The sequence below is a fragment of the Malurus melanocephalus genome, unplaced genomic scaffold (assembly GCF_030028575.1).
Source record: "Malurus melanocephalus ecotype Western Australia unplaced genomic scaffold, MMel_1.1 scaffold_115, whole genome shotgun sequence".
Classification (NCBI taxonomy): Eukaryota; Metazoa; Chordata; class Aves; order Passeriformes; family Maluridae; genus Malurus; species Malurus melanocephalus.
In genome coordinates, this window is record NW_026623347.1 from 732,613 (window position 1) to 756,094 (window position 23,482).

At 47.4% G+C, this 23,482-nt stretch overlaps 1 protein-coding gene across 1 annotated transcript; it reads left to right on the forward strand.

The window, feature by feature from the left end:
- Window positions 1–23,389, forward strand: FBXL18 (F-box and leucine rich repeat protein 18). Its single transcript, XM_057369814.1, has 5 exons — window positions 1–115; window positions 899–1,099; window positions 1,970–3,510; window positions 6,169–6,387; window positions 17,652–23,389. Exons 1-5 carry the CDS (start codon window positions 98–100, stop codon window positions 17,806–17,808), a joined length of 2,136 nt encoding a protein of 711 aa, XP_057225797.1. The 5' UTR covers window positions 1–97; the 3' UTR covers window positions 17,809–23,389.
- Window positions 23,390–23,482: the final 93 nt, after the last annotated feature.

The following is a 23,482-nucleotide window of genomic DNA, read 5'->3' on the forward strand; positions in this document are numbered from 1 at the left end:
GCGGCCGGGCCGGCGGGAGCGAGCCCGGGACGCGGCCGCTGCTGAGCGGGGCCCGGCGAGGCGGTGGCGGCTGCGGCGGGACCGCGCGGCTGCCGCCATGTTCCGCTGCGGAGAGGTGAGTCGGGGCTTGTGGGGCTCGGCTCGCCTCAGGCTTCCCCTCACGCACCGGCCCCTCGGGGCGCCGGTAACCGGGGCTGCTGCGGGGCTGGGGGAGCCCTCAGGGCGGGASCCGGGCTCGGGGGTAGGGAAGGCGTTCATCGGCGGGGCCGGGGTGCCGAAATCGCCCTTACCGGGTGTCTCCGGGGGGCTCAGAGCCCACTCCCCCTCACAGCCCCCTTCCCGTCAGGAGCTGCCCTGGCGTTAGTGCCAGTTTGGGCTGTGGTTTCGTCGTTAAGGTGCGAGTGTGCTGCACAGGAGCTGTGGGTGATGTTGGACTGCAGTCTTGGTGTGTTGTCCGTATGTGTAAACAGATATATATAGCCGTATATRTATGTATATATGCATGGTTATGTAACTCTTAAGGTTATTGAAACGGGTGGCGCTTGGAGGAAAGATGTAGAAAGAGACTGCTGTGRTATATTTAGGAAAGGATCATGGACRGTCACTTTTCCAGCTGCGAGGTAAGTAGAATGAATGGAAATGTTAGCCAACAGTGAAAGACCAAGTGAAAGCACCATGGCTTCATGTGAAGTGTTGTGCTACGTCCATATTCTGTTTTGAGAGAAAGGGGTTTTTTTATACAGATGGAATATTTAAAGATCCAGGTGTTTGTGTTTTGTCTCACTTTAAAAATCCTTTTGTGAGTTGGGGTATCTGCTTTCTTATAAGCCTTCCTGAAGTTTTTGAGCTAGTAGAAGCTTTTCTCCTTTTCTTTTCCTTTTTTTTTTTTCTCCTCCAGGAGGTCGTAAGTGAGGAGAGTGAGGAGGAAAGCAATGGAGTCAACTTGATGGAGTTCTCAGATGAGATCCTTCTGCACATCCTCAGCTACGTCCCTTGCACAGACCTGGTCYTGAATGTCAGGAGAACCTGCAGGAAACTCGCAACGCTTTGCCTTGACAAGAGTCTAACACAYACAGTTCTGCTTCAGAAGGACTATAAGGTGGGAGAGTAGCTTGCTTCTTCTGTTAGCTGTGAAGGCAAATCTGACTTCTGAAAAACTATGCCAAAAAGTAGAACTTTCCAATGTGTGTGCATTAATAGACTGCTCCTGAACTCTGAAATCAAATATACTGTTTTCTAAAAGTTCTTATTTTCCAGAATGCTTTAGTWAAACAGCTCTGTCATTCCTTAGTTGTATAAAATACTGTCAGTGRAAASTTACCTTCTCCATGTTTCTGGAAGCTAAAATGAAAGTAAACATGACCTTCCATTTGTAGCTGTGGTTGTGTACAGTTAYCATTTTCTGAAAATATGTTTTCCATGTTGTTGTGCAAAAAAATCTTGTGTGTGTTGCTGTCAGGCATGCAGTTAGCAAAGCCAGAAGTTGTGTGCATGTTATAACARAAATAAAGCGTGGGGCGGAAGAGTGATACATTTAATGGGAACTGTATCAGCCAGTGCAGGCAAGGGGAAGCCCTTCTTACTCATTTCTGAAAGAGGAAACTGAATGAAGAATGGAAACATTCCTCTTTCAGTTTGAGTTTCTGCACACAGCGAGCTTTGCTGAAATAGCTTTGCTGGTAGAAAATGAAGGTGGTTTTCCCTTCCACTCTCATCTGCTGAACAGCTTTGACCCCTAGTCTGTAATGCAGGACTGCAGAAGCAAGAGGAAGTGTAATCTTAAGAGTCCAAAGCATGGCARACTGAGCTGCCAGCAGTGTGATAATTCTTAGGCTGTGCAGCCATCCCCAAACCTTTGGATGAGCCACATGATCCAGGTGCCAGCCACTCTTATCTCCATCTCCAGCTGGGAAACTGAGTGCCCACCATTGCCGTGTATCTCACCGAGTGTGTTTTTATTTGGGTGCAGGTAAACAAAGACAAAGTGAAGCAGCTGATGAGGGACATTGGAAAGGAGATCTACCAGCTGAACATGGCCGGCTGCTACTGGCTGCCCAGCTCCACCATCGACCACGTAACACGCTGCAAGAACCTGGTCAAGCTGAACCTGTCCGGGTGCCACGTCACCTCTCTGCGGCTCTCCAAGATGCTCTCCACGCTCCAGCACCTGCGCTCCCTGGCCATCGATGTGAACCCGGGCTTTGATGCCAGCCAGCTGAGCAGTGAGTGCAAAGCCACCCTCAGCCGTGTCTTGGAGCTGAAGCAAACCCTTTACACGCCCTCGTATGGTGTCGTCCCCTGCTGCACCAGCCTTGAGAAATTGCTGCTTTACTTTGAGATCCTCGATCGCTCACGGGAGGGGTTTATGCTCTCTGGGCAGCTGATGGTGGGCGAGAGCAACGTGCCCCATTACCAGAACCTTCGCATCTTCTACGCCAGGCTGGCTCCTGGCTAYGTCAATCAGGAGGTGGTGAGGCTGTACTTGGCAGTGCTGAGTGATCGGACACCTGAGAACCTCCACGCCTTCCTCATCTCTGCCCCTGGCAGCTTTGCTGAGACAGGAGCCACCAAAAACCTCCTGGACTCCATGGCTCGAAATGTTCGTCTGGATGCTTTACAGCTGCCCAAAGCCTGGATTAACGGCTCTGGGCTCCTGCAACACTTGAAGTTCAACAACCCTTTCTACTTCAGCTTTAGCCGATGCACCTTATCTGGTGGGCACCTGATCCAGAGGGTCATTAATGGTGGGAAGGATCTTAAAAGCCTGACCAGTTTGAATCTCAGTGGCTGTGTTCACTGCCTGGCCCCGGAGTCTTTGTTTCGGAAAGCAGAAGATGACATTGACAGCAGCATTTTGGAAAGCCTGGTAGTGTCTTGTTGCAACCTGAGACACCTGAACCTGTCTGCAGCTCACCACCACAGCTCTGAAAGCATAGGGAACCACCTGTGCCAGCTCCTGTCCAGGCTAAAGCATCTGCTCTCATTAGCACTACCAGTTTGCTCCATCACAGATGTTGCTGCAAGTGTGGAGAAGCCTCCCACAACACCTAATTTGGTGCCCCAAACATTTGGAAGGAAAGTTCGGATCGGGATACAGACATATCCGAGGAACTTAGGGGACGAGGCAAATCAGAAGATGGAGTCTTCAGTGTTTTGGGCTCTGATGGGAAGCCTCCGATTTTTGGAAACCTTGGAAATAATTGGGTCCAGTTTCTCCTCTGCCATGCCCCGCAATGAGCCAGCTATTCGGAACTCGTTGCCTCCCTGTGTCCGGGCACAGAGCGTGGGGGATTCAGAGGTGGCTGCCATTAGCCAATTGACTTACCTGCAGAGCCTCACCTTAGCACAGCTGCCAAATATTCTCACTGGCTCTGGGCTCGTCAACATCGGGCTGCAGTGCCAGCACCTGCGGACTCTTTCCTTGGCCAACCTGGGCATGATGGGCAAGGTGGTCTATATGTCTGCTCTCATGGACATGCTGAAACACTGCAAGTGTTTGAGAGATCTCAGGTGAGGGGCTGCCCTTGAACATCTCCCATTTTGTTTGTGGATCTCCAGAAATGTGATGTGTKGTTTGTTGTGGCTACTGTTAGAAGTGTTTTGGTCCAGAATGGCTTGMAAACAGGGTATTTTCCTTCCTGACTCGTGGAGAACAGGAAGGCATTGCATGTTTTCCTTGAGGGCTCAGGATATACCCTTTAAGCAGTGTTTTAGGAGCAAAAAGTGCTGTGCTGCCTTCCTTTTAGATAAGAAAAAAGTGCATGCTGCATATTTTGGAGCTAGCAGCCTGTCAGGTCTGGTTAAATACTACATGCCTTTGCTGACCTTTTTGCTTTGTGTACATGTACATCTCTTAAATTTCCAGGAAGGAAAAGACTCCTACACTGTCTAGATAATGCAGAATTTTCTTTGGGTTTCTCAATGAGATATTTATCTGCCTTTGGTTTGCATGAAAATCTCGCCTCTTTATTATTTTTTCTTTTCTTGATAATATAATGAAAACATTCCAGAGTTAGAGTTTGTCCTGCTGGTGTTCCTCTCCTGGCAGGATTTACAGGATCCTACCTAAGACCTGTCGTAAAGAGTGCACAAAGGAGCTTCATGATAGCCAAAATGTGCTTGTGAAAACAAAGGGCATGACCTGTGGTGGTTTCCTGGCACCAGTCTATATGAACACAAATGTTATCACTCTAGAGAGATGGTCTTTTTCTTCTTTTTTTTCTTTTTTCCTAAATCAGCTTCTTTCGGTGAAACTGCAGAACCTGTCAGTCCCATTGTTCCCCTTTGTTCAGAAACAGGTCCGAAACACTGTGCAGTTCTATCAGCAAGGCCMCAGTTCTGTTACTGTGGCTGAAATTAATGCTCATCACCTGAGACTGGTGTTTGTGTGCCYGTTCCTGATCCACTGGCAATAGTGAGGGGAGCCAGGAGTGCTAAAAYGCCTCAGGAAGGTYTTCATTTTCCACCACTTCCCACTTAAAATGGGCGAGAAGTGTGCTGGTCTCTCATCCAAGGGATGGCAGCTGTTGGGAGTTTGGTTCCTCAACGTCTTGGGTTACGTGAATGTGTCTTTAACCTTGAGGAGGGAAAATAGCCGTGGAGGAACTGAGGGCTGGGTGAGGAGGTTTGGGTGTGCAGTGTTGCTTTGCTCATCCTAGGCCCTGTAGTTTCCTGAGGCTTTGAAATGGAGGCCAAGAGCAACACAGATGGGAGGCAGTGCAGAGCCTGGAATAAAGGCTGGAACAAGGGTGTCTTCTTGTAAYACATTTGGATGGAAGCTGTCATTCTTGTTTCCTGAGTAAAATCTGAGATTTTATATTGATTTAAGAWGGTTTTAGAAATTAACACTTCCTCTTGATTGTGTCGTTTCCTTTTGATTTGACTAATTCCCTGCTGTTTCCACCCCTTTTTCCCTTCCCAGTTTTCCAGGCTGWGGAACAAGTTTAAGGGGCTATTCCTAAGCAACATTGCCATCTAGCGARTGAGGGGCGGCATTGCAGGTGTGGCTGGTGTGTCCCAGGGATTCGTTCACCTGGAAACCTAGATCCTGGAGATTCTGTGCTTTTTGTCCTAAATTTACTGTGACCCAATAACGCTGTTGAAAAATTGAAGAGGCTKCCCATTCCCTTAATATTAATTTTAATGTATTACCCGAAGTGCTGACGCGCTCTTAGGATCTCTTGAGGCAATGCCACCCGACAGCAGTTGCTGGCTGAGACTGAAACAGAATTTATCAATTAACAGGATTAAGTTGCTGAGATACCCCTGCATACCACAAAGCCTATGCAGAGATTATCCAGATCAGGTTGGGCYCGACAGCTTGTTATCACCTAATGGATTAACCTTCTTGGAGCTCTTGGCTTTCCTGACCCAATGACTGAGATTCCCAAGTGCTCTGAAGCCCAGTAGTAAATCTGTACTAAGCAGATGAACTCTCCTGGTGGCACGGGCCCTGAGCAGGTTCAGCTTCCTGCAGGCTGGTTTCTCTAAGGGTGTCACCCACTAATGCTGCTGGTTAAAACACAGGCCCCTTGATGGCCAGGTATGGCTTCATTGTGACATTTTGTTGTCCTGCTGGTTCACCGTGATAGAGGATCCTGTCTCTCTTCCCTGAGCCAGGTGTTTAAGGTAAAGGYTGAGTTGATGATGGTTGTTCTTCCTGTGGGAGAGCAGTAGCTCTGATCCTTTGCCAGGGCTGGTTGTGGCCACTGTGTTGGCCCCAGTTCTGCATCACCCTGTGTGCACTSTGTGTTTTTCACACCTGCTTCTCCCCAGGCAGTAAAATGAAGATATCACCARGTCAGTGTTTGTGCTCTGGAGCAGAAGGCTCCTAAATCCACATCATCTGCTTGGTGGATGTCAGGTAGCAGAATCTGGGCTGTGCTTGTAAGAGCAGAGTGGATGTGCTGCTCACACCCAAGGCTTGTCTTACCCACCATACTTGGCAGAAAACTTGCAGAACCAGGGTTACTYCAGGGTTACTCCCTGTGGGCGCCAGAATTCTGCACTTTAGGGCCTTGCTGCCTCTTTGTGCCCTTGTCCTTCAGGGTTGGAGGCACCGCTTGATCCATTTGCCAGCCCCCCATGAATGTGCAGTGTCTTTCTCTCTTTTCTGAGAGCGTCCCAGGCATGAATTGCCCATTGACTTGTTTTTGTTTATTCCTGCAGGCTGGAACAGCCGTACTTCTGTGCAGGCGCCCAGTTCTTCCAGGCACTGAGTCACTGCTCCTCTCTCCAGCGGCTTTGCATCGTCTCCCGGAGCGGGACTCTGCAGTCTGACGCAGTGATGTCATTCATGGCCAACTGCCTTGAGGTCATCATGTGCCACATGTTTGTGGGAGAATCTCTTACCGTTTGCAAAAATCTCCAGCAGTCCATTGTCCGGAGGTGAGTGCGGAAAGGGGTGGATGTGGGATTTCTGGAGCTGTTGAAGATTTATCTCCATTCCCTTGCTTGCCAAGGTTTATATGGCTTGGAGCGCTTGTTCCAAAGAGCTAATAGGTAATGTGTAACTGTTTGGCACATAAACCAGCCTCTTACTTTAATAAGAGTGAATCAGTGAGATATTTGAAGGYATTGTATGAATTTTTGATTCCATTCCCACCCATGTTCTCTGCAGTTCCGTTGGCCGAGTTCACGTTCTGGATGCAAATCTCCATCATAAATCAAATGACACTTTTTGTGTAAACAAAACATCTGCCGACATTTTAAGTTCTGAGAGATTTGACCTTGAAGCTTTCCTCTTTTCCCACAAGTGACTAAGATAATTCTCTGTCCTCTAATCACTTGTAAATGTCACTTACTGATAATCCCCTGGCAGCGCAATTCAAAGCCTTTAAAGGGTTGTTGTGAAGGGTTTTTTTCTTCGGAGGGTTTGTGAGGGGGGAGAATTGGTACAAACTGCCTTTGCACGTTTGGCAGTTCTTAAATGCATTTTGCTTGGCCCCTCGCAGTGTTCTGAGGCTCACGTGGTGGGAAACGTTTGTGTGTGAGCCGTGAACTGCATTTGAAAAGAGAGCTTTTAATTACGCTTGGCATTTGGAAATCTTCTAATAATGGCAGTCATCTTACAAAATATTTCCCATGCAGCAGACTTTCCGTTATTATCTTTTTTTTCTATAAGGCTATTTCCCCGCCTTCAGTCTGTTTTCTTTGTCACCTACTGTTGCTGTGCTCTGTTAAGCTCTAATAAAAATTTCAAATCACACGGCGTTATTAGTGCATCCTAAAGGGTGCTCCTCCCCCCCAGCCTTCCTCCAGCTTCAAACTGACTTATTACACTTGGCTTGTTTCCGTGGATCAGATCCAGAGGAGGCTGTGACTATATTAGCTCCCTACCAAACTGCCCCTGAGATTGTTGCTGCCTCTGAAAGCCTCTGTGTCCTTCTGGAATAGGGATTGGTGGAAACATCTGAGTAAATTCCTTGTGATGCGACAAGGATTCTTTGAGTTTGTTTTACACAGGGCTTCATATCTGTGACAACATTGCTGGGTTGATTATAGTTGTGCATTAGGGATCCTTAGAAAGAACCAAAAATCCACAGTTCCCATTTTTTATTTTCCCTCCCTTCTGAGGTGCTGTTGCAGCACTGCCTGAAATGTTACACACTGAGCAGAAATACACCATTCTGCAGTCTTTTCTCCCTCTTTTTCTCTGTCACGGACTGATCCTCACTACATTCTGAAYCTCTTTATAATCTAAACCCTGGGAACTTTCCAAAGTGTAGCTGATGCCTCGTGGAAATGTTAAAAACTATTTTTATATTTRGCGACAGTTCTGGCTGTCAAACTTATTTTCTTCTTTTGTATTTTATTAATAGAGACGCTTGYATGAAAACAGGGTTTTTTGAAGGTTGGGTTTTGGGGTTTTTTTTGCAGAAGAGAGCATCTGCTCCCACTGCAAATTCTACACCTGAAGTCATAATCCTCTGTGACATTGTAATTGGTGGCTCTGGAAACGATTTTGATGTCACKTAAGATTATGACTTCAGGAGGAGGATAAGCAGTGGGAGCAGATGCTCTCCTAAGCAACAAAGATCTCGTTCTCATGCAACTGTCTCTAGTAATAAAATGGAAGAAACAAAATACAGAAAATGATGTGTAAGCAAAGCCTGGAGTCTTCCACGAGCCATCAGCGAGTCTTTAACCACGTGACTTCTCTAGTGATCCCATTCTCTTCATTGCACAAATGTGCCTTGGGATGGGGTCAGAAATTGACTTTCTGACTGCATTTTATCTGCTACTTCAAGGCAGAGAGATGGGCGGTAAAATTTGTGTGTGAGCTTAAACCTGTGGGTAAGGCTCCAATTCACACAGCATGGCTTCCTCTAAAAATGTGCTGCTGATGTTCTTTTAACCCAGGTTTTACAYTGTGCAGMAAGCTGGAAATTATTTATCCTTGTGCCAGAATGAAATAAGGTGATTTTYSCTTTTWTTTTTTCCATTTATTTGGAATGTGTRTRGATGCTCTGTGTGAAACATGGRGAGTGAGTGGGTAGGTGGGACCYCCATGAGCCTTTTTTGAGCTGGGGYRATYGATCCATCTTCCTCAGKTCCCACTGAGGGTCAGAGTTCCTGCTTTAGGGCTGTGGAGATGGTGTTACTTGGGCTGAGAGGTKATTTTGAACAAGGAGATGGGGCCAAAGTGACTCCTGTTCTCCCAATGCTTCTAAAAAGAGAAGAAATGTGAGTGGGAATGGGAAGGACCCAGGGCTGGCCACGTACCAGGAGTCTGCTGCAGAAGGTAGTRCTTGAAAATGCAATGTAGTGCAGGGCAGTCCTTTTTCAGGGGCGGGTGCACAGGAGGGTTTAGGTAACAGAAGAGGCCAGAACCTATTTGGGGAGAGCACCCTGAGTTCAGCTGTACAGGAATTGTACTGGAAGATGGTGAATATACAGGGTGTGGTGATGGGATCTTTGGGATTAAATCTGCTGCATGACACCGATGGCTTAAAGCCTGAACTGCTTCTCAAACTCTCCCTTTTTACTGTAAAAGGAGGTTAGTGTTATGTATTTCTGTTCCACTGGCCTGAAAAGAGAGTTGTTCTCACATCTCTTAGTCTTGTGACAGTTCTGAACCAGGCCCTGTGGTGTCCAGMTTTCTGGTGAGCAGTTTCTGGTTGAAGTTTGCTGCTATTTGGGGCAAACTGATTCRTGTATTTGAGTCATTAAAAGCCTCTGGTTCAGTTCTGGCTCTTTTGCAATGAAACACAATAAGCAGAACAGGGCTCATCTGGAGCCTCATCAGCAAACAGGAGACTTGCAAGGGCAAGGTCTCCTCTGAGCTGTAGAGAAGACTGTAAAGATTGTTTCCCTCTGGGCAGATAAATCATTGCAGTGTTTTTCTTTATTCTTTTTCCTTCAGCGTGAAYGGGAGGGGTGAGCTCCTTTATGGTTCAGGGAGATACTCTGCACATAAGAAAGGCGTAGTGGTTAGAGCGGGAGATGTGGCTTGAGTGATCCATATCCACTTCCCTGATCTTCCTCAGATTTCACATGTGACARCGATGTAGTCTCCGTTTCTGTGTAAATTGACATATTTTTTCCCTATCACATGGTGCTCAGCTGCTGCCACACTTCACATAGCAGCAGATCCAGTGAGCACAATGTTTTCCATTTTATGCGTGGACCCAAACGCTGCTGGAGTGCTCAGCTCCAAGCACGTGTTGTCCCTGTTTAAATAACTCTTCTGTTCAAACCGCTGCAGCGTTAATTCCACAAACACTGAAATACCACAATTTGAGGCCCTGTGGTTGGAGGTTCAGGCGTGACCCCAGACCTGCTGCTGTGCCAAGAGGCTTCTTTGCAGAAAAGGTAAATTGGTTTCGCCCTTTTGGGCTGAGCTGCTGTGCTCGGATTGTTTCTAAATTCTTGCACAGACCCAGATCCAAGGGGWTTGTGAGCCTTGCAGGAGCTTTCCCAAGCTTTTCCACAGTGTTATTTTGTGGAAGAGTCAATAGATGGAGCTGTGACCCATGGAAGGTTCCTACCGCTTACCGAKGAGCTGCGTGCTAAATAATGCTATTTATACGCCTGTGTGTTTGTGCCCCAAAAATCCTGCGGGCAAGGAATTTGGATGACTTCAGGCTTGCATAGCTACATGGTGTAGTTAGTGGGCACTTCACAAATGTGCAGGAGAAGTTGCTTTCCTGGTGAAGCTTGCCATGAGAAAACAAGCTGGAAGAAGTGATGGGAAATGCTTCAGCAAATATCCCCTTGGCTTCAAGGACAGATTTTTATTTTCCACTGTGTGCCTTTAGAATTTTGTCGTTTTTAGCTGAAGTGTTTAGATAACTCCTATCATTGTAGTGATTTCAAGGACTCTACAACACCAGACAATACAACCCAGTGAAAAGTCCTTGGAAAAACACCTTGGAAAAAGATCAAGAAAGCTACAATAACATAAAAACAAACAAACAAAAAATAAATCCTAAAGCAAAACAAAAAACCTCTGAGAAGGCAGTGTCATTGGGGATTCTTCATAAAGAAAGGGGAAAGTGTCAAGGTGTAGAGGCGAGCTGTGATTTATAGAAATGGAGACCCTTCTCCCTGAAAGGATGGTGCAGTCAGGTGGGGGTCGGGCTCTGCTCCCAGGGAACAAGGGACAGGATAAGAAGAATGACCTCAAGTAGTGCCAGGGAAGGATTGGTTTGGATATTAGGAACAATTTCTTTACCAGAAGGGTTGTCAAGCACTGGCAAAGGCTGTCCAGGGCAGTGGTAGAATCCCCATCCCTGGAAAAATTTAAAAGCCATAAGGATGTAGCATTTGGGGGCATGGYTCAGTGGTGACCATGGCAGTGCTGAGGGAATGGTTGGACTTAGTGGGCTTTTCCACTCTAAACAATTCTGTGGTTCTGTGACTCAGGTTACTCTTGGGTTAACCAATGCTGGAAAGTGCAGAGAATTTTACTCATTTAGGACAATTTGSTTGTTCTGGGGATCCACAGCCAGAGAAACACAAACTTCCCCTGCCTTGTGCCTGTGTCAGGTATGAGCACTGCTTAGTTGGAGCTGACTTTCACAATAAGAATTCTGCCACTTTCTAGGAATAGCTTTCTGAATTAGATCTTCCTCTTCAGTCTTCTGTAGCATTACCTAAATTTCCCCRTGCTTGTTATTGTCCTTTTTTAATGTGAAACTCTTGGCTGGATCTTCCCTTTTTCTTAAACTGCTGATGCCAGTGGCCCTGTGTGGCTGTGAGAGCTGTGATCTCGCTGAAGGGATAAAGCAGCCTCCTGGGATTCAGCTGCAGAAACAGGACTTCCAGGTGGGAGCACAGAGCTGAAACTGAGTACCTGGAAAGTGCTGAGCGAGCCAGTCCCTCTCCTGGCATTTAGCACAGGACTGAGCTAACAYTAATGAATTCTTGCTCACCTCAGGGCTAAGCTTTCCCCCTTGCCCTGGATATTCATTCTGCTTGCCTGGATTCTCATTGTGGTCTCAGSCTCAGAGGATCCCTTCTGGGGCTCTCTTTTACTGTTAGAAGGGGTGGAGGAGGCTGTAGGGGCAGTAGGTGATTGCAAGATCATCTTTGAATTCAGCCGAGTCCTGCATCGTCGCTCCCGCGCTGCCCACCCGACTGCTGCAGTCTTATTGACACTGCAAAAAGCTGCTGTGAGCACCTAGGGCTTAGTCAAGATTTTCAAGCTGGTTTTGCATCCCCTCAGCACCTTCTCTTCCTTCTGACCTTGWAGAAGTCCCTGTCTGTACAATTCTGGCTTTCCTGGTCCCAGAGCTGCCRGCGGTGGCTGCTGATCCCACCCGTGCCGAGTGCTCCGGTCCTGCACAAGTGGGATTGCAGAGGACTTGATGTATCACCAAGCTGGTGTAGTGAATCATTAGCATCCTGCTCAAGCTTTCATTGTCTGTTTCATTTCCTGCTCTTGGAAACCCCTGAATCATTCTGTCACAGACTGAATAACAAACTGCATCCTTGTCGGCTTGCGTTTCCCAAGGATTCCTTGGCGGGCTTGGCGAAGGTTGAATGCATGAGGTGTGGCCCAGACACCTTTGCTTCTACCAGGGATCTTGTTTATGGGTGGGTTTAWATACTTTACAAGCCAGCAGGACTTGAGAGACCATTCCCAGTTTGCCATATTAATTTATCTTCTTTTCGGGGTACTGACAAACCCCCTTCTTTAAATGCATTCCTGTGGCTGACCCAAATGGCTCATTCTAACTGCCAGCTCATGTGTTTTGAAAGGAATTCAGTTCTGAAACCTTCCTCGGCRGGCAGATCGGTTTGTGCATGAAATAACTTTCAAGGATTGTCTTCTCTCTCTTGGCTGAGAAATAATATTGGAATAGCACTGTCGTGCTTTCTCTTCATRAGGGTGTAAAAGGCTGAACGGAAGCATTAACTGCAGCTTTAAAGCATTTCCATAGTAAAATAAATCTAATTGAGCAGTTATTGCAGTAGCTTTTTAATTTGTGGAAGAGATTAGGAAATAACTTTCAGCTTGCTCTGGCAGAGCACTCCCCTAGGACGTGTCCTGGGCGCTCTGGCATTGCTCTTTGGGTTCTTATTCCCTCCCCCTCTAATTGTCCGGTCACATTTGAGTGATGCAGAGTTCAGCTGGCAAAATAATGTAGGAACCTCAGTCTGCAGGCGTGTTTGATACAAACCTCAGTTCACAGGAGAAGTAGCAGAGTGCCATTCATGCCTTACAGGGAAACCACAGCAGAGAGATGTAATTTGCCTCGGCTCGGGATGAGTCTGATGTGTTATTGCTCCTTCCCTGTGGCTCAGTGCAGTGGCAAAGRAAGAAGCTGCGTTGAAGATAATGGGAGAGTTGGCAGTGATGTGTGTGAGTGATTTACAGAGTCCCATCTACAGCCCTTGGTCTCAGKTTGGAGACTGTAGTGATGGGGCTCAGCGTGGGAAAAGCAGAAGCTCTGGGAGATTGTTGGTTTGTCCATGTAGGCATGAGGGAATGGAAGACAGCCCTAAAGGAAAACACTTTGTGGCAAAAATATATCATTGTGTGGAGTTAGGAGCAGCCAGAGGAATCGGAACAGCTTTCCTTGGGAAATTTTTAAGCCCATTTCTGAGGTTTGGAAGTGAAGTTTGCTCAGAGCTGGCATTCTGGCAGGGCTGGAARAGAGAATGGCACTAAAGAATGGATCTGCTTTAGACTCAGTGTGGGCAGACTTTGGAGCCCCCTGAAAGGCTTCTGGGGGATGAGTGGGAGGAATCCCACCTGCAGCTTCTTTGGCTTGGCCAAATCTTCTTTGGAAGATGCTCTGGAGAAGCTTCTTTGGCAGTCACTGTAAGCAAGGAGAGATTTGCAGCTGCCTGGTACTGAGGTCAGGGCACGGCCAGTGGAACAAATCTAAAGTGTTTGCCTGGCCTTCTCTGAGAAGATGAGAAATGTGTGTGTGTATGTTGGGTCATGCTGCTGCCAGCTGCTGCAGCTTGTCCTGGCACTTCCTCCATTCCACCGTGCCATGCTTCAGGAAGGGAGTTTCCAGGCTGGCTCAGGTATGYTGGCTGCAGCTTTCAAGACAGATGCCACACTTGAGGCTTTGAGGTGTGAGCAAGTCTTCCAGTGAAAACAGGCTGTGCCTGGCAGAGGCAGGGCTTTGTGCATGTAGGTGAGAGAGCTGCATACAGGGCAAAAAGTGAGTTGGTCTGAATTCTCTTCTCTTCTCTTCTCTTCTCTTGGGAAACTTGTGCCTCTCCAGAAACAGCTCATCAGCCTATGAGGGAAGTCAAAACAGAGAGGGGAGAAGCTGTGTGACTGCAGCAAAGATTGGTTTGCGTTTGTGAGAGCTGTGCCAACCAGAATCACATTTACTCTGTCCCCGCAAATCAAACTTCTCATTTCCTTCCTTCCTCTCCTTCTCTAGAGCTTCTTGTTCCATAAGCTCAGCTTGGTTTGTGGAGGTCAGAGATCTGGCCTTGATCCACTCCTGATACACTGCATTTCCTCACTTTATCTGCTGTGTGCTGCTTTTGTTGGCAGTGCTTAATTATCCCACCTTGCRTGCCCTCGGTCCTGCTTGCCAGATTCTGTGAAGAGGGATGTRCTGCAATGTCTGATTAGGCTTAGGGCTTTCCTTGGGTTTCTCTGGAAATCTCAAGGGTAAGAACATGCCTGTGGCCCAAATCCTGCTCTTTCCTTTCCTTACAAGTAAAGAAGGTAAATCTGAGCAGCACCTTACACAGGGGAGCTGTCACCTTCCAGGGTCTGTGGTGCAGGGGGGGTATAACCCATCCCTCCAGTCTGGCTGCTGAGATTCCCCGTGGTTTTGGGCTATCCTTTGGATCTATCAGCAGGTGGAATCTCCTGGGGACTCACTGTCCTCTCTGGAGAGGTATGTCAGTGTTTGCCAGGAGATAACTGCATTCCAGGGAGGGRCTCTTTTGTCTTGCTAAAATCGAGGAAATCTGATCAAAGTGCAGCCTTGCTTTAGACTTTTTCTCTTTCTTTTTGACTTTGTCCCTGACCTACATATTGGATCCTGCCACAGTAGTTGGAAGTAATTGAGAGYGTAGTGTTAGGCTATTTACCAAGCTGTTCACTTGAAAATAACCTTACTGTGTCCAGTCCACACCTGTTCTGGGAGAATTCTGGAGACAAATAGCAAAGCATCATTAACCCTTTCATYCACATACAACCAGTTCAAGGTCTAAGAGGAGAGAGATGCTGTACCTCTGCTGATGCCAGGAGGAATTTGTGATGCAGGGTGTGCTTCACCGTTCATTTCCCAGCTCCATGGATGATTCCAACCAGCTGCTGAGGCCAGGTTTGCTCCGTGTCTGCATCCACATGAGGACACTTCAGAAACCTCCTTATAGAAATTCCTGCTGGGTGGTTGTTGGTTTGGTGTTGATTCTGCTGGACCAGAGGTTATGCTGGAAAATATAAGCGGGGGGGAGGTGTTTTCTTTGTTATCCCAGTGGTTGTTTCTGATTAAAGGATCTGTTTTGAAGGGGCTGCTAGTCAGTTGCCTTGAAAACTTGCTTTCATTTAATTAATCATGATGAGTTTAGTCTGGAGGTTTTGTAGGAGAGAGCAGGCAAGCATATCCTTGGCTTTTTTCCCTTGAAAAAAAAAAAGAAAACCCAACAAAAAAAGCAGGGCTTCATGTCTGAAACTGCAGCTCTTTTGTCTCCCTAGGTCAACATCCTTCTCTGTCCTTCGGGTTTTAATTTTACAAGCCGTGCATTTGCAGAGGTGGATGGAGTTTGAAGTCCATCCAGGTGTGGAATGAGGAAAGAACCCTCAAGATTACAGGAGCTGTTCTGCAACTCATTAACTCACTCTCTTCCCCTTCTTGTTATCTCCTCCCCGTGCCTGGGGCCTTTCGAACTAGTGCTCTAAGTGCCTCTCACTTAATCTAGCCCACCTGGACAGGTGTATGAAGAAAGGAATTGCCTTCCGGGGAAGGACTAAAGGAGCATAGATTGCAGAGGGAGGCTGCTTTTGGGAACTGCTAATCCCMGTTTAACATTATGACAGCTGCTCGTTAAAATCAGAGTGTTTTTTAACAGGCAGTTAAAGGAGAGGCTTTGCACGCACATTTAGCTGAGAATAATAGTGAACCATGTGCATTTGATTTTTTTTTTTCTTAAATCACGCAAATTGTACATGGAAAGAATTCTCCGGCGTCAACTTGCTGGGGTATGGAATTTACAAGGTTTGCAGTAACATACAGTTTCCTGTTGAGGTGGGGGGAGAAAATTACAAAGCTTTCTCTTTTTTTCTTATTTTAAGATCAAGTTCAAACCCCTGGTATAAACCCAGCCTCTTTAGGAGGGACACTTACTGTGTCGGGKTTTTTCACTTGTCTCGGTGTCAGTTCATCATGTAAACTTGCCCGGGTTCTTGTTTTTATAGCTACATGTAAAGGCTGCTTATAAACTGCAGTTTTGTACATGTTGAGAAGGCAGCACTCAGATCCAATTTGGGAGAGTCTATATACAAAGAAGGAAGCAGAGGTTTCTTTCCCTTGGGGAGATGGCAGTTTCTTCCTTGCTGAACTTCAGTAAACTCGGTCTATTAACATGATTTTCTCTGCAGGACTGTGGTGTYGGATAAGAAACATGAAGAGCTGAGGCAGAGGAGGGACTATCAAAGAGACATTTGGCTGTATTTTATGTGATTTCGCTTCAGACTTTACCAGCTGCCTCCCAGATCAGCAGTTATTTGCTGGTTGATTTCTGGAGGGCAGTGCTGTGGAAGTAAGAAGCTGCACAGCTCTGACACAARCCCCCCGATCCACTGAGGAGCCGTGTCCTTTTCTGCCAGCCCTAAGGCATGAGGCATGAAGGGCAGGTCTGTGATGCAGAGAGATATAAAATAGCCCCAGGTAGTTCTGTTGCTGGAAATTCTTATTCCTGCAGCTACTTAGGTTCAGGCAAATTAATTCAGCCCACCAAGGCTGAGCAGCTAGCCTGGGAATGGAAGTTTCTCTGCTATGTTTTTGGCAGCTCTGCTCCAAATCATATGTGGATGGGAATGTCCTTTCTGTCTGCCAGGAAATGCCACTCTTGTGTTCCTTTCTTCAGCTGGCTGTATTGCTACCTGGGATTTTCATGTGTGTTTCCAGCAGCTGCATCTCCAGCCATTCCCTCGCTGTTTGTCAGAAATCTGGCCCTTTCAGAGCTAGAGATGAGCTGGGAATCTTCCAGGCACACACCTGTTAAAGTTTGTTGAGCAGTGAACTTCTCTTCGACCCARCACAGCTTGGTTCAGCCTCCAGGGACTGGTGCTGCCAGTGTGRCTCTGCCTCCTCCAGAGTGATAATKAACTGTTCCTTGTCRYAGAGGGAACATCCTGGTGGCCCAGGACTAAGAGTCACAAATCCTTTTCATCTTAAAGTGTAACTCTTAAGGGTAGTTATGCTACAATTTTATCTCCCAGCTTTAAAAGACTGAACTCCTGTTGTACTGCACTGAGTAATGCTATTTCTCTTCCTCACAGGTTGCTGTCATGTAGAGTACTTGCTGATGGGCACTTGGGCTTTTTTTGTACGGTTCTTTCTACATTGTTTAATGGCTTTAACTTTTGCAAATCTCTTCCTTTGCTCTGCAGCTCGGATTAAAAAGAAGGCTGCAGTGTGTGAGTGTGAGCACACTTAAATGCTTATCTGCATATCTGRGCTTTCTAAACTTGCCTATGCTCTAATTGCAGAGTGTAGACTCTGCATGCAGAACAACCCAGCCTGAAGTGATAATCCCAGGCTCAGCCCCGAGGGRATGCCTGACACTGCTCTGGCCTGATTTTCCTAATGGCTCTGCAACTTGCCTCTGGTTTGCAGGTGGTTTAAATTGTTATCGCTGAGCACCTTGCCCAGCTTGGGCAGAGCTCTTGGGATCTCTCATCCTCTAAGACTACCTACATGTCTTGATTTATTTATTTTATTAATTTTTTAAAACTACTTCCTCCCTCCCTGCCGATTTTAGGTGCAATTTGGGCTCATGCCAGCTTAGCAGACTCACTGCAAAGGGTGCAAACCCAGCCTGAACTCCCTGCTGACATAGAGAGGGAAGAGTGGGAGACCTGGAGCTCCATCTGCCCCTCCTGCTTCCTCTGAACAGCCCTTCCTTGCCCCCATCCTGCATGATCGATACCCAGGCCATCCCCTTCCCTTGCACTGGAGAATTGGTATTTTTCCTTGGCTAATAACCTGTGTCTGATTTAGTTTCCAGGCAGAACGCCCTGCATTAAATGTCGTCATTTTCCCTCTGCTTCACGAGGACTTGACAGAGGTCATCAGAGATGTCCCCATGCGGCACTTGGATGAAATTACCTTGTTTAAAAGCAGAGTGGCCGAGGAACCTCCCAATTTGTGGTGGTGACTGTCACAGCATGGAAAGGACAAGTCAGTGAACCCATGGAATAGCTTCTTGTTGGCYTGGATTGCCCACCCTTGGCTCCTGGCCACCTCACTGGATGCTGTACAATCACTTCAACCAGGTGCAATTGCAAAATAATAAAAAAAAAAAGCTGGTTCTTTGCAGTGGGGAAACATCTGTTGGATATTGCTTGCATCTGAAAATCCTGTCTCAAAGGCTTGTGGAATCTGATGAGTATTTCCTTACGGTTAATATGAATGGTTTTGTTATTTTACTGAAGTTAAAGGTAAGAGAAACTGACTTAAAGATGCTCTTTCCCCTGTGTCCCCTGATGTCTGTCCCAAGGGCCCCTGTGTACGTTGGCAGTGTGCTTTGTGGTATTGGTGGAAATCATTCTTTGCTTCGGTCTGTTTTTGGCAAAGTAGAAAGCCTAGGCCAGCTCAGAGGCACAAAAATGTGTTGCTCAACTGAAGTGCATCACATCTTTTCTATGTTACAAATAGGCATTCRTAGTCACACACGTGCAGTCACAGATATTTAAAGGAGGGTTTTTTTGATTGATAAATACCACAAGGACTCTTTTATTTTTTAATTAAAAATTAAGGTCATTAACACATTGACCGTGGTGTTTTCCTGCTGATGCTGTTTCCATCAGTCTGGTGGAAGAAGTTCTCAGCTTTTTTGGAAATCCTTGTCCTAGGGTAGATGGTGCCTACAGTGAATAAGTTGAGGCTCAGATCKGATTTATATGCAGTCTGTCTTGCAKTGTAGATGGGAATGTAGTGTTCCAGTTCTGTCCTTATATCCCATGCCTTGAGCTCATGCTAATTTTAGAGATGTTATGAAGTATTTTCATAGTGTGATTTCAGTCAGCTTCTCTGCTCCACAGAACTTCCTCAGGCATCAGTAGTGGTCTGGATCACTTTCATATTGCCTTATTTACTGAGCACTTTTAAAAGCATCAGACAGCTGCACCAAAAGCCAAGTTACGAATTCCTGGAGCTACATTTTTGGGTGGCAGAATTCCCCTTGGTAGCACCAGGTCTGTTTTCTGCAAAGCAGCTGCCGATCAGAGCTGTCTGACTTCACCCAAATCCCGAATGTGTTGAGCTCTGCTTTTCTGGGGARGCCCAGAGTTGTCCAAAGATGGTGTGCCCATCTCCTCGTCAGCATTTTCTACACAAGATGCCATCTCCCAAATGCTCTTCTGCCCTCAGTGTTTATAGGAAACCTGTTGAGAACAAAATGCATCTCCCAGTTTTGGAGGACTTTCTGTCCTTGCTTTCCACTCAGCCATGTGTGAGCCTGCCTGGAGTTGTGTCCCACAGGTAAATCCTGAGCCAGGCTGTGATAACCCTTGTGCTCAGAGAGGTTACAGCAMGGAGCAGATAAGTGTAGGCTGTGCTAGCACAGCTCTGTGCCTTGCTGAGACCAARCCCTGGTGGTTTGCTGTGCTCCCGAAGCTCCCTCCCTTCCCCTCTGAGGACAGGGAGCCAGCACAGGCTCTGGAGTGCAGCTGGCAGCAGGATGGGGAGGCTGGCTCCTGCTCCTCTGAGCTGTGAGCACTCCCCAAGTGTTGGAGGCTCTGCCTCTGGTTCAGCTCTGTGCAGGGGAATGTGAGGAGCTGCTGCTCCACTCCTGCCATTGTTTGCCCTCCCACTCTCCCCGATGAGGTCATTCTTTCTACCTCTTGTCATATTACTCACCTGTTTGAACCCTCTGTCCCTCTCCAACAGCTTTCTTCTCTCCTTCTCCCTCTCTTCAGCACATCAGGTGTGCATTCTGGCAGGGACACGAGTGTTGCTCTGTCCAGTTGAGGCCACTTCAGCTCTGCCTGTTTTTTCCCCCAGGATAACTAGTGAGGATTAGGCAGAGGGTGTTTGCAAAGCTTTTGCTTGAAGCTGCTTTGTCCTGCTTGTGCCTCTGGCCTCAGGGCAGGGCAGAGGGAAGGCTGAGGGTGTGGAGGCAGCTCTCTGATGCCTTGGGGGACCTGTTTAATTCTGTGTAGGAATCCTGATGTTGAGTGAGGTCATTTGCACTCTCAGCAGGGATTTCCCCTCCATAAACATGGCATGGGCAAGAGCTTGGCAGTGCTGCCAACTCACCTCTTCCTGTTCCGCTGGAAAACCTGGACTGGGGGACAGTGGTGTGCTGAATCCAGCTGTTGCTTGATGCTGGTTTTAAACCTTTGCTCTTGGGGTTGGAGTCACCTGAAGGAACATGCTGTACACTTGGCTTGGCACATCCATGTCCACCTGCCTCCCGTCTTGCTGGGAGCAGCAGCCAGGAATGTTTCACAGCGCCGTGATTCTGTTGCCAGGGATATGGTGTTTAGGCATCTGTGTTCATGCAAGTGGGTCACGAGTCCTGAGGATGCCACCAGTGATGTYCAGGGCTAGGAAAGGTCACCCACAGGTGATGAAGGTAACATCCCAAATAGTGATAAAGAGCTAAAAATCTCGTTCCACCCCCAGCTCCCYGACTCCGGGCCAGTGCTTGATATCTCTACTACAAATCCTCTTATGGTGAGTGAGAATTTCCGCTGCTTTTGCACTCCAGGCAGGATTCACCAGATGTTAATAATGTGCTTATTTTCTCTAAGTGCTATTTTGGCATCRGTGTTAATTACAATTTATATTCTGCAACATTTACACTGGGAAAAGAACCCACCCTAATAGTCCCCAATTGGCAGAGCTGGGCTATTAAACACAGCTCCATATGTTCTGAGCWGAGCAGTGGATGGGACTCGGAGCCCACTCTGTGCTGTAGAGGAGGAGAGGGGAGCAGGGACAGGGGTGTTCTGCTCCTGGGTTTTATTTAATATTAAATCCCCCCTCCTTTTCTCTGTCCCCATCTCTTGAGAAATCTCCTTCCTGCTATCTGTGAGCATCTACGAGGTGATTTCTGAGCCTGCTGATGCTGCTGTCCGTAGTCTAAAACAAATTAATTCAATTCCAGAAGGTGCCCTTCTAGCAGGGAGTGCCTCTGCAGGATCCCAGTCCCTGCTGGCCTGTTCCTTGCTGCCTTCCAAAGCAGACCTACAATCTTTGGGAACTGCAGCAGAAATCTTTGCTTGGACCACCACCAAGGTGTCTGTGCTTCTTTGGGAGAAGCATATTTGGGACAGGTGCCGTTCTTGTGTGAAACTCAACATTGTTTGCTGCTCTGCTCATGTCCAAAGTCTTATTTGGCAAAGTGGCATTTGGTTCCTGCAGGCTGGGAGGGTCTGGAGTGACACTGGTGTGGGGAATGTATAGGGGCTGAGCTATCTGTGTTCCTGTGGGGCTCTTAGGAGGAGTGTAGGATAAAGGATTGCTTCATCAGCTGTTTGCAAAGCTGATTTTGTGGTCTCTTTAGGAAATGGCAGTGCATCCACTGCTGTTTGGAGAAGGGGCTGTGCAGTGATGGTCTCTCCCTTCAGGAGAGCTCTGACTGCAGTCACTTGTCAGGGAGGAGTTCAGCAGGAGGAGATGGGAGCAAGATGGGGGCAGGATGGGATGGAGCCATGGATCTCACTCTGGAAGCYGGACACATGTTGTGAGGCTTGGCCTCAGTTTCCTCACTTGTGGAACGGGAGGAGGCTCCTGGGGTGCCAAACGCTCCCCTCKGGGTGAGGTGTTGCTCCCTGGGGAGCAGAGGGCACACCTGGGGCTGGTGTGGGCTGAGAGCAGCAGAGCCACAACCCCACTTGCTCTAATTCCCATCACTGCCTCCTCCTCTGCYGGGCGTGTGGGATCCCAGAGAGGACCCTCACCTTGGTGTTCAGAGCTGTGACAGTCCTGGGACAATGGCCAGATGTGTGGGACTTGTCCTGGAGAGATGCTGGGTGCTTTCCCTCAGCAGTGCATTTTTGGGATAGCACCGTAGAAATGTGGGACTTTTSCACTGGTGGAGTGAACCAGTGCAGAGGGGTTGTTTCACCTGACTGAGGGGGATGCAATTCCCTCYTGGCTGGTGCCAGGGGAGTGTCCAGCCAGAGCWGGGAGAGCAGTGCAGGAGCCGTGGYGGGTATTGCAGAGCCCAATCTCCTTCCACTGCAGCTCTCCTGCCTCTTTGAGATGCACAGGCAGCCGGGGTACTCCAGCAGGAGAATCATTTCCATAGAAACCAATTGGGATGTTGTACAGGGAATAATGATTAATAGTGAAGGGATGTTGCCTCAGGCCCTTTTCATTTTTAGGGGGCAGTGAGGGACAAACTGGGGCACAGGTAGGGGGACAGGCAGACTTGAAAACTAATGGAAACCTTCTCTTCCATTAATTTCCAGGGCAGCTTCCCCTCTTCTCCTCCTACCCAGCCCCCCAYTGCTGCTCCCAGCTTTCGTCAAATTTTCAAAATGGCTAACCTGGTTAGAAATAATCATAATAATAAAAAAGGATGGATGAGGTCTGACTACTAACATTGTTGCTGTTAGCAGCAGGATTTCAGCCATAAAACATGAAGCAAGGGAGGCATTGACCTTTCCGCTGTTTGAAATGAATGGAGACATCAATATCTATTGTTTTGTGGCATTGACCTCTGACGCTCTYGGTTCGCCCTCCCCTTTCTTTTTTTTTAATTTCCCCCTGACACTCGAGGAAAGGGGTCAGTCTGTACCATCTATTGATCCCGATCTTACTTGGTGATAGGGAAATAATTAGAATTTTAAAGATCTCTGCTGCACGCTGGTAAAATACATACACAGAGGCACAGGCTAAGCCCCCGCTTGCCATGTTGTGTTCTCCCCCCTTTCTTGCAGAGATCCAAAGCTCTGAGATCTGAAAGAAGGCAGATCAATATAGGTTTAATCATGATGGGGGTTTTATTTCAGTTTTTTAAATGGTAAAGTGTAACGTTTTATGTTAATRTTGTCGGAGCCTGGCTGCCTGGTGCCTTGTTTTATTTATTCTTTTAAGTAGCCCCTTCTTTTGTGAACTTCATCTATGTACAGAGAATGTGAAATCAGGCATTGCTAATTAGCTGTATGACAATTAAGTAATGTAGCACAAAACCATTAGGACACTGGATTTGTTTTTGAAGTTTGTCCTTTGAAGTGGAAGCTGCAACTCCCTGCCCAAGGCTGCTGGGGAAAATGTTTTTCTATCAAAACTTTCTTTGAAAATAAAATGTCAGTGTAAGAGTCCCTATTTCTGTCGTCTCTCCCTCTAAACAGCGGGTGGAAATTGTTTCTCCTTGTAAAAACTGCTGGCATTGATAGAAAAGGGAATTCAGGAAAGCATTGAAGGGGCAGTTGGTCTCCAAACACCCTCAGTTCTGGTAGAGATGTTACCAAAAACGCTTGCTTAGCTCATTGAAAGGGAACGGTGCTGCGTTAGGAGAGAAGACCCAGCTCTCAGCCCTGGAGATGGCAAAGGATGGTGGCCCTAGACCTGGGGGTTCCCCTCTGACACCCCAAGTGCCATCAGGGTGACAGCCTGGTGACAAATCCCTACAGGCTGCTGGGTTTGGGCTCCTCCATCCGTGCGCTCGTTTGACACTCGTGTTTGCATCTGGCCCTTTGTCCTCGTAGTGAGTCGAATTCTGAATGTGCAACTTTCATGTACGCTGGTGGCATGTAAAACTTCAAATAAAGAGTGAAACATTTGGAACCAGCTCTGTCTCCTTGCCTCCTGCTTCCCATTTCCCTCTCAGTGTGGAGCCCTTGTGAGATGAGGTGTGCTGTGCYTGGKKGAGCYCC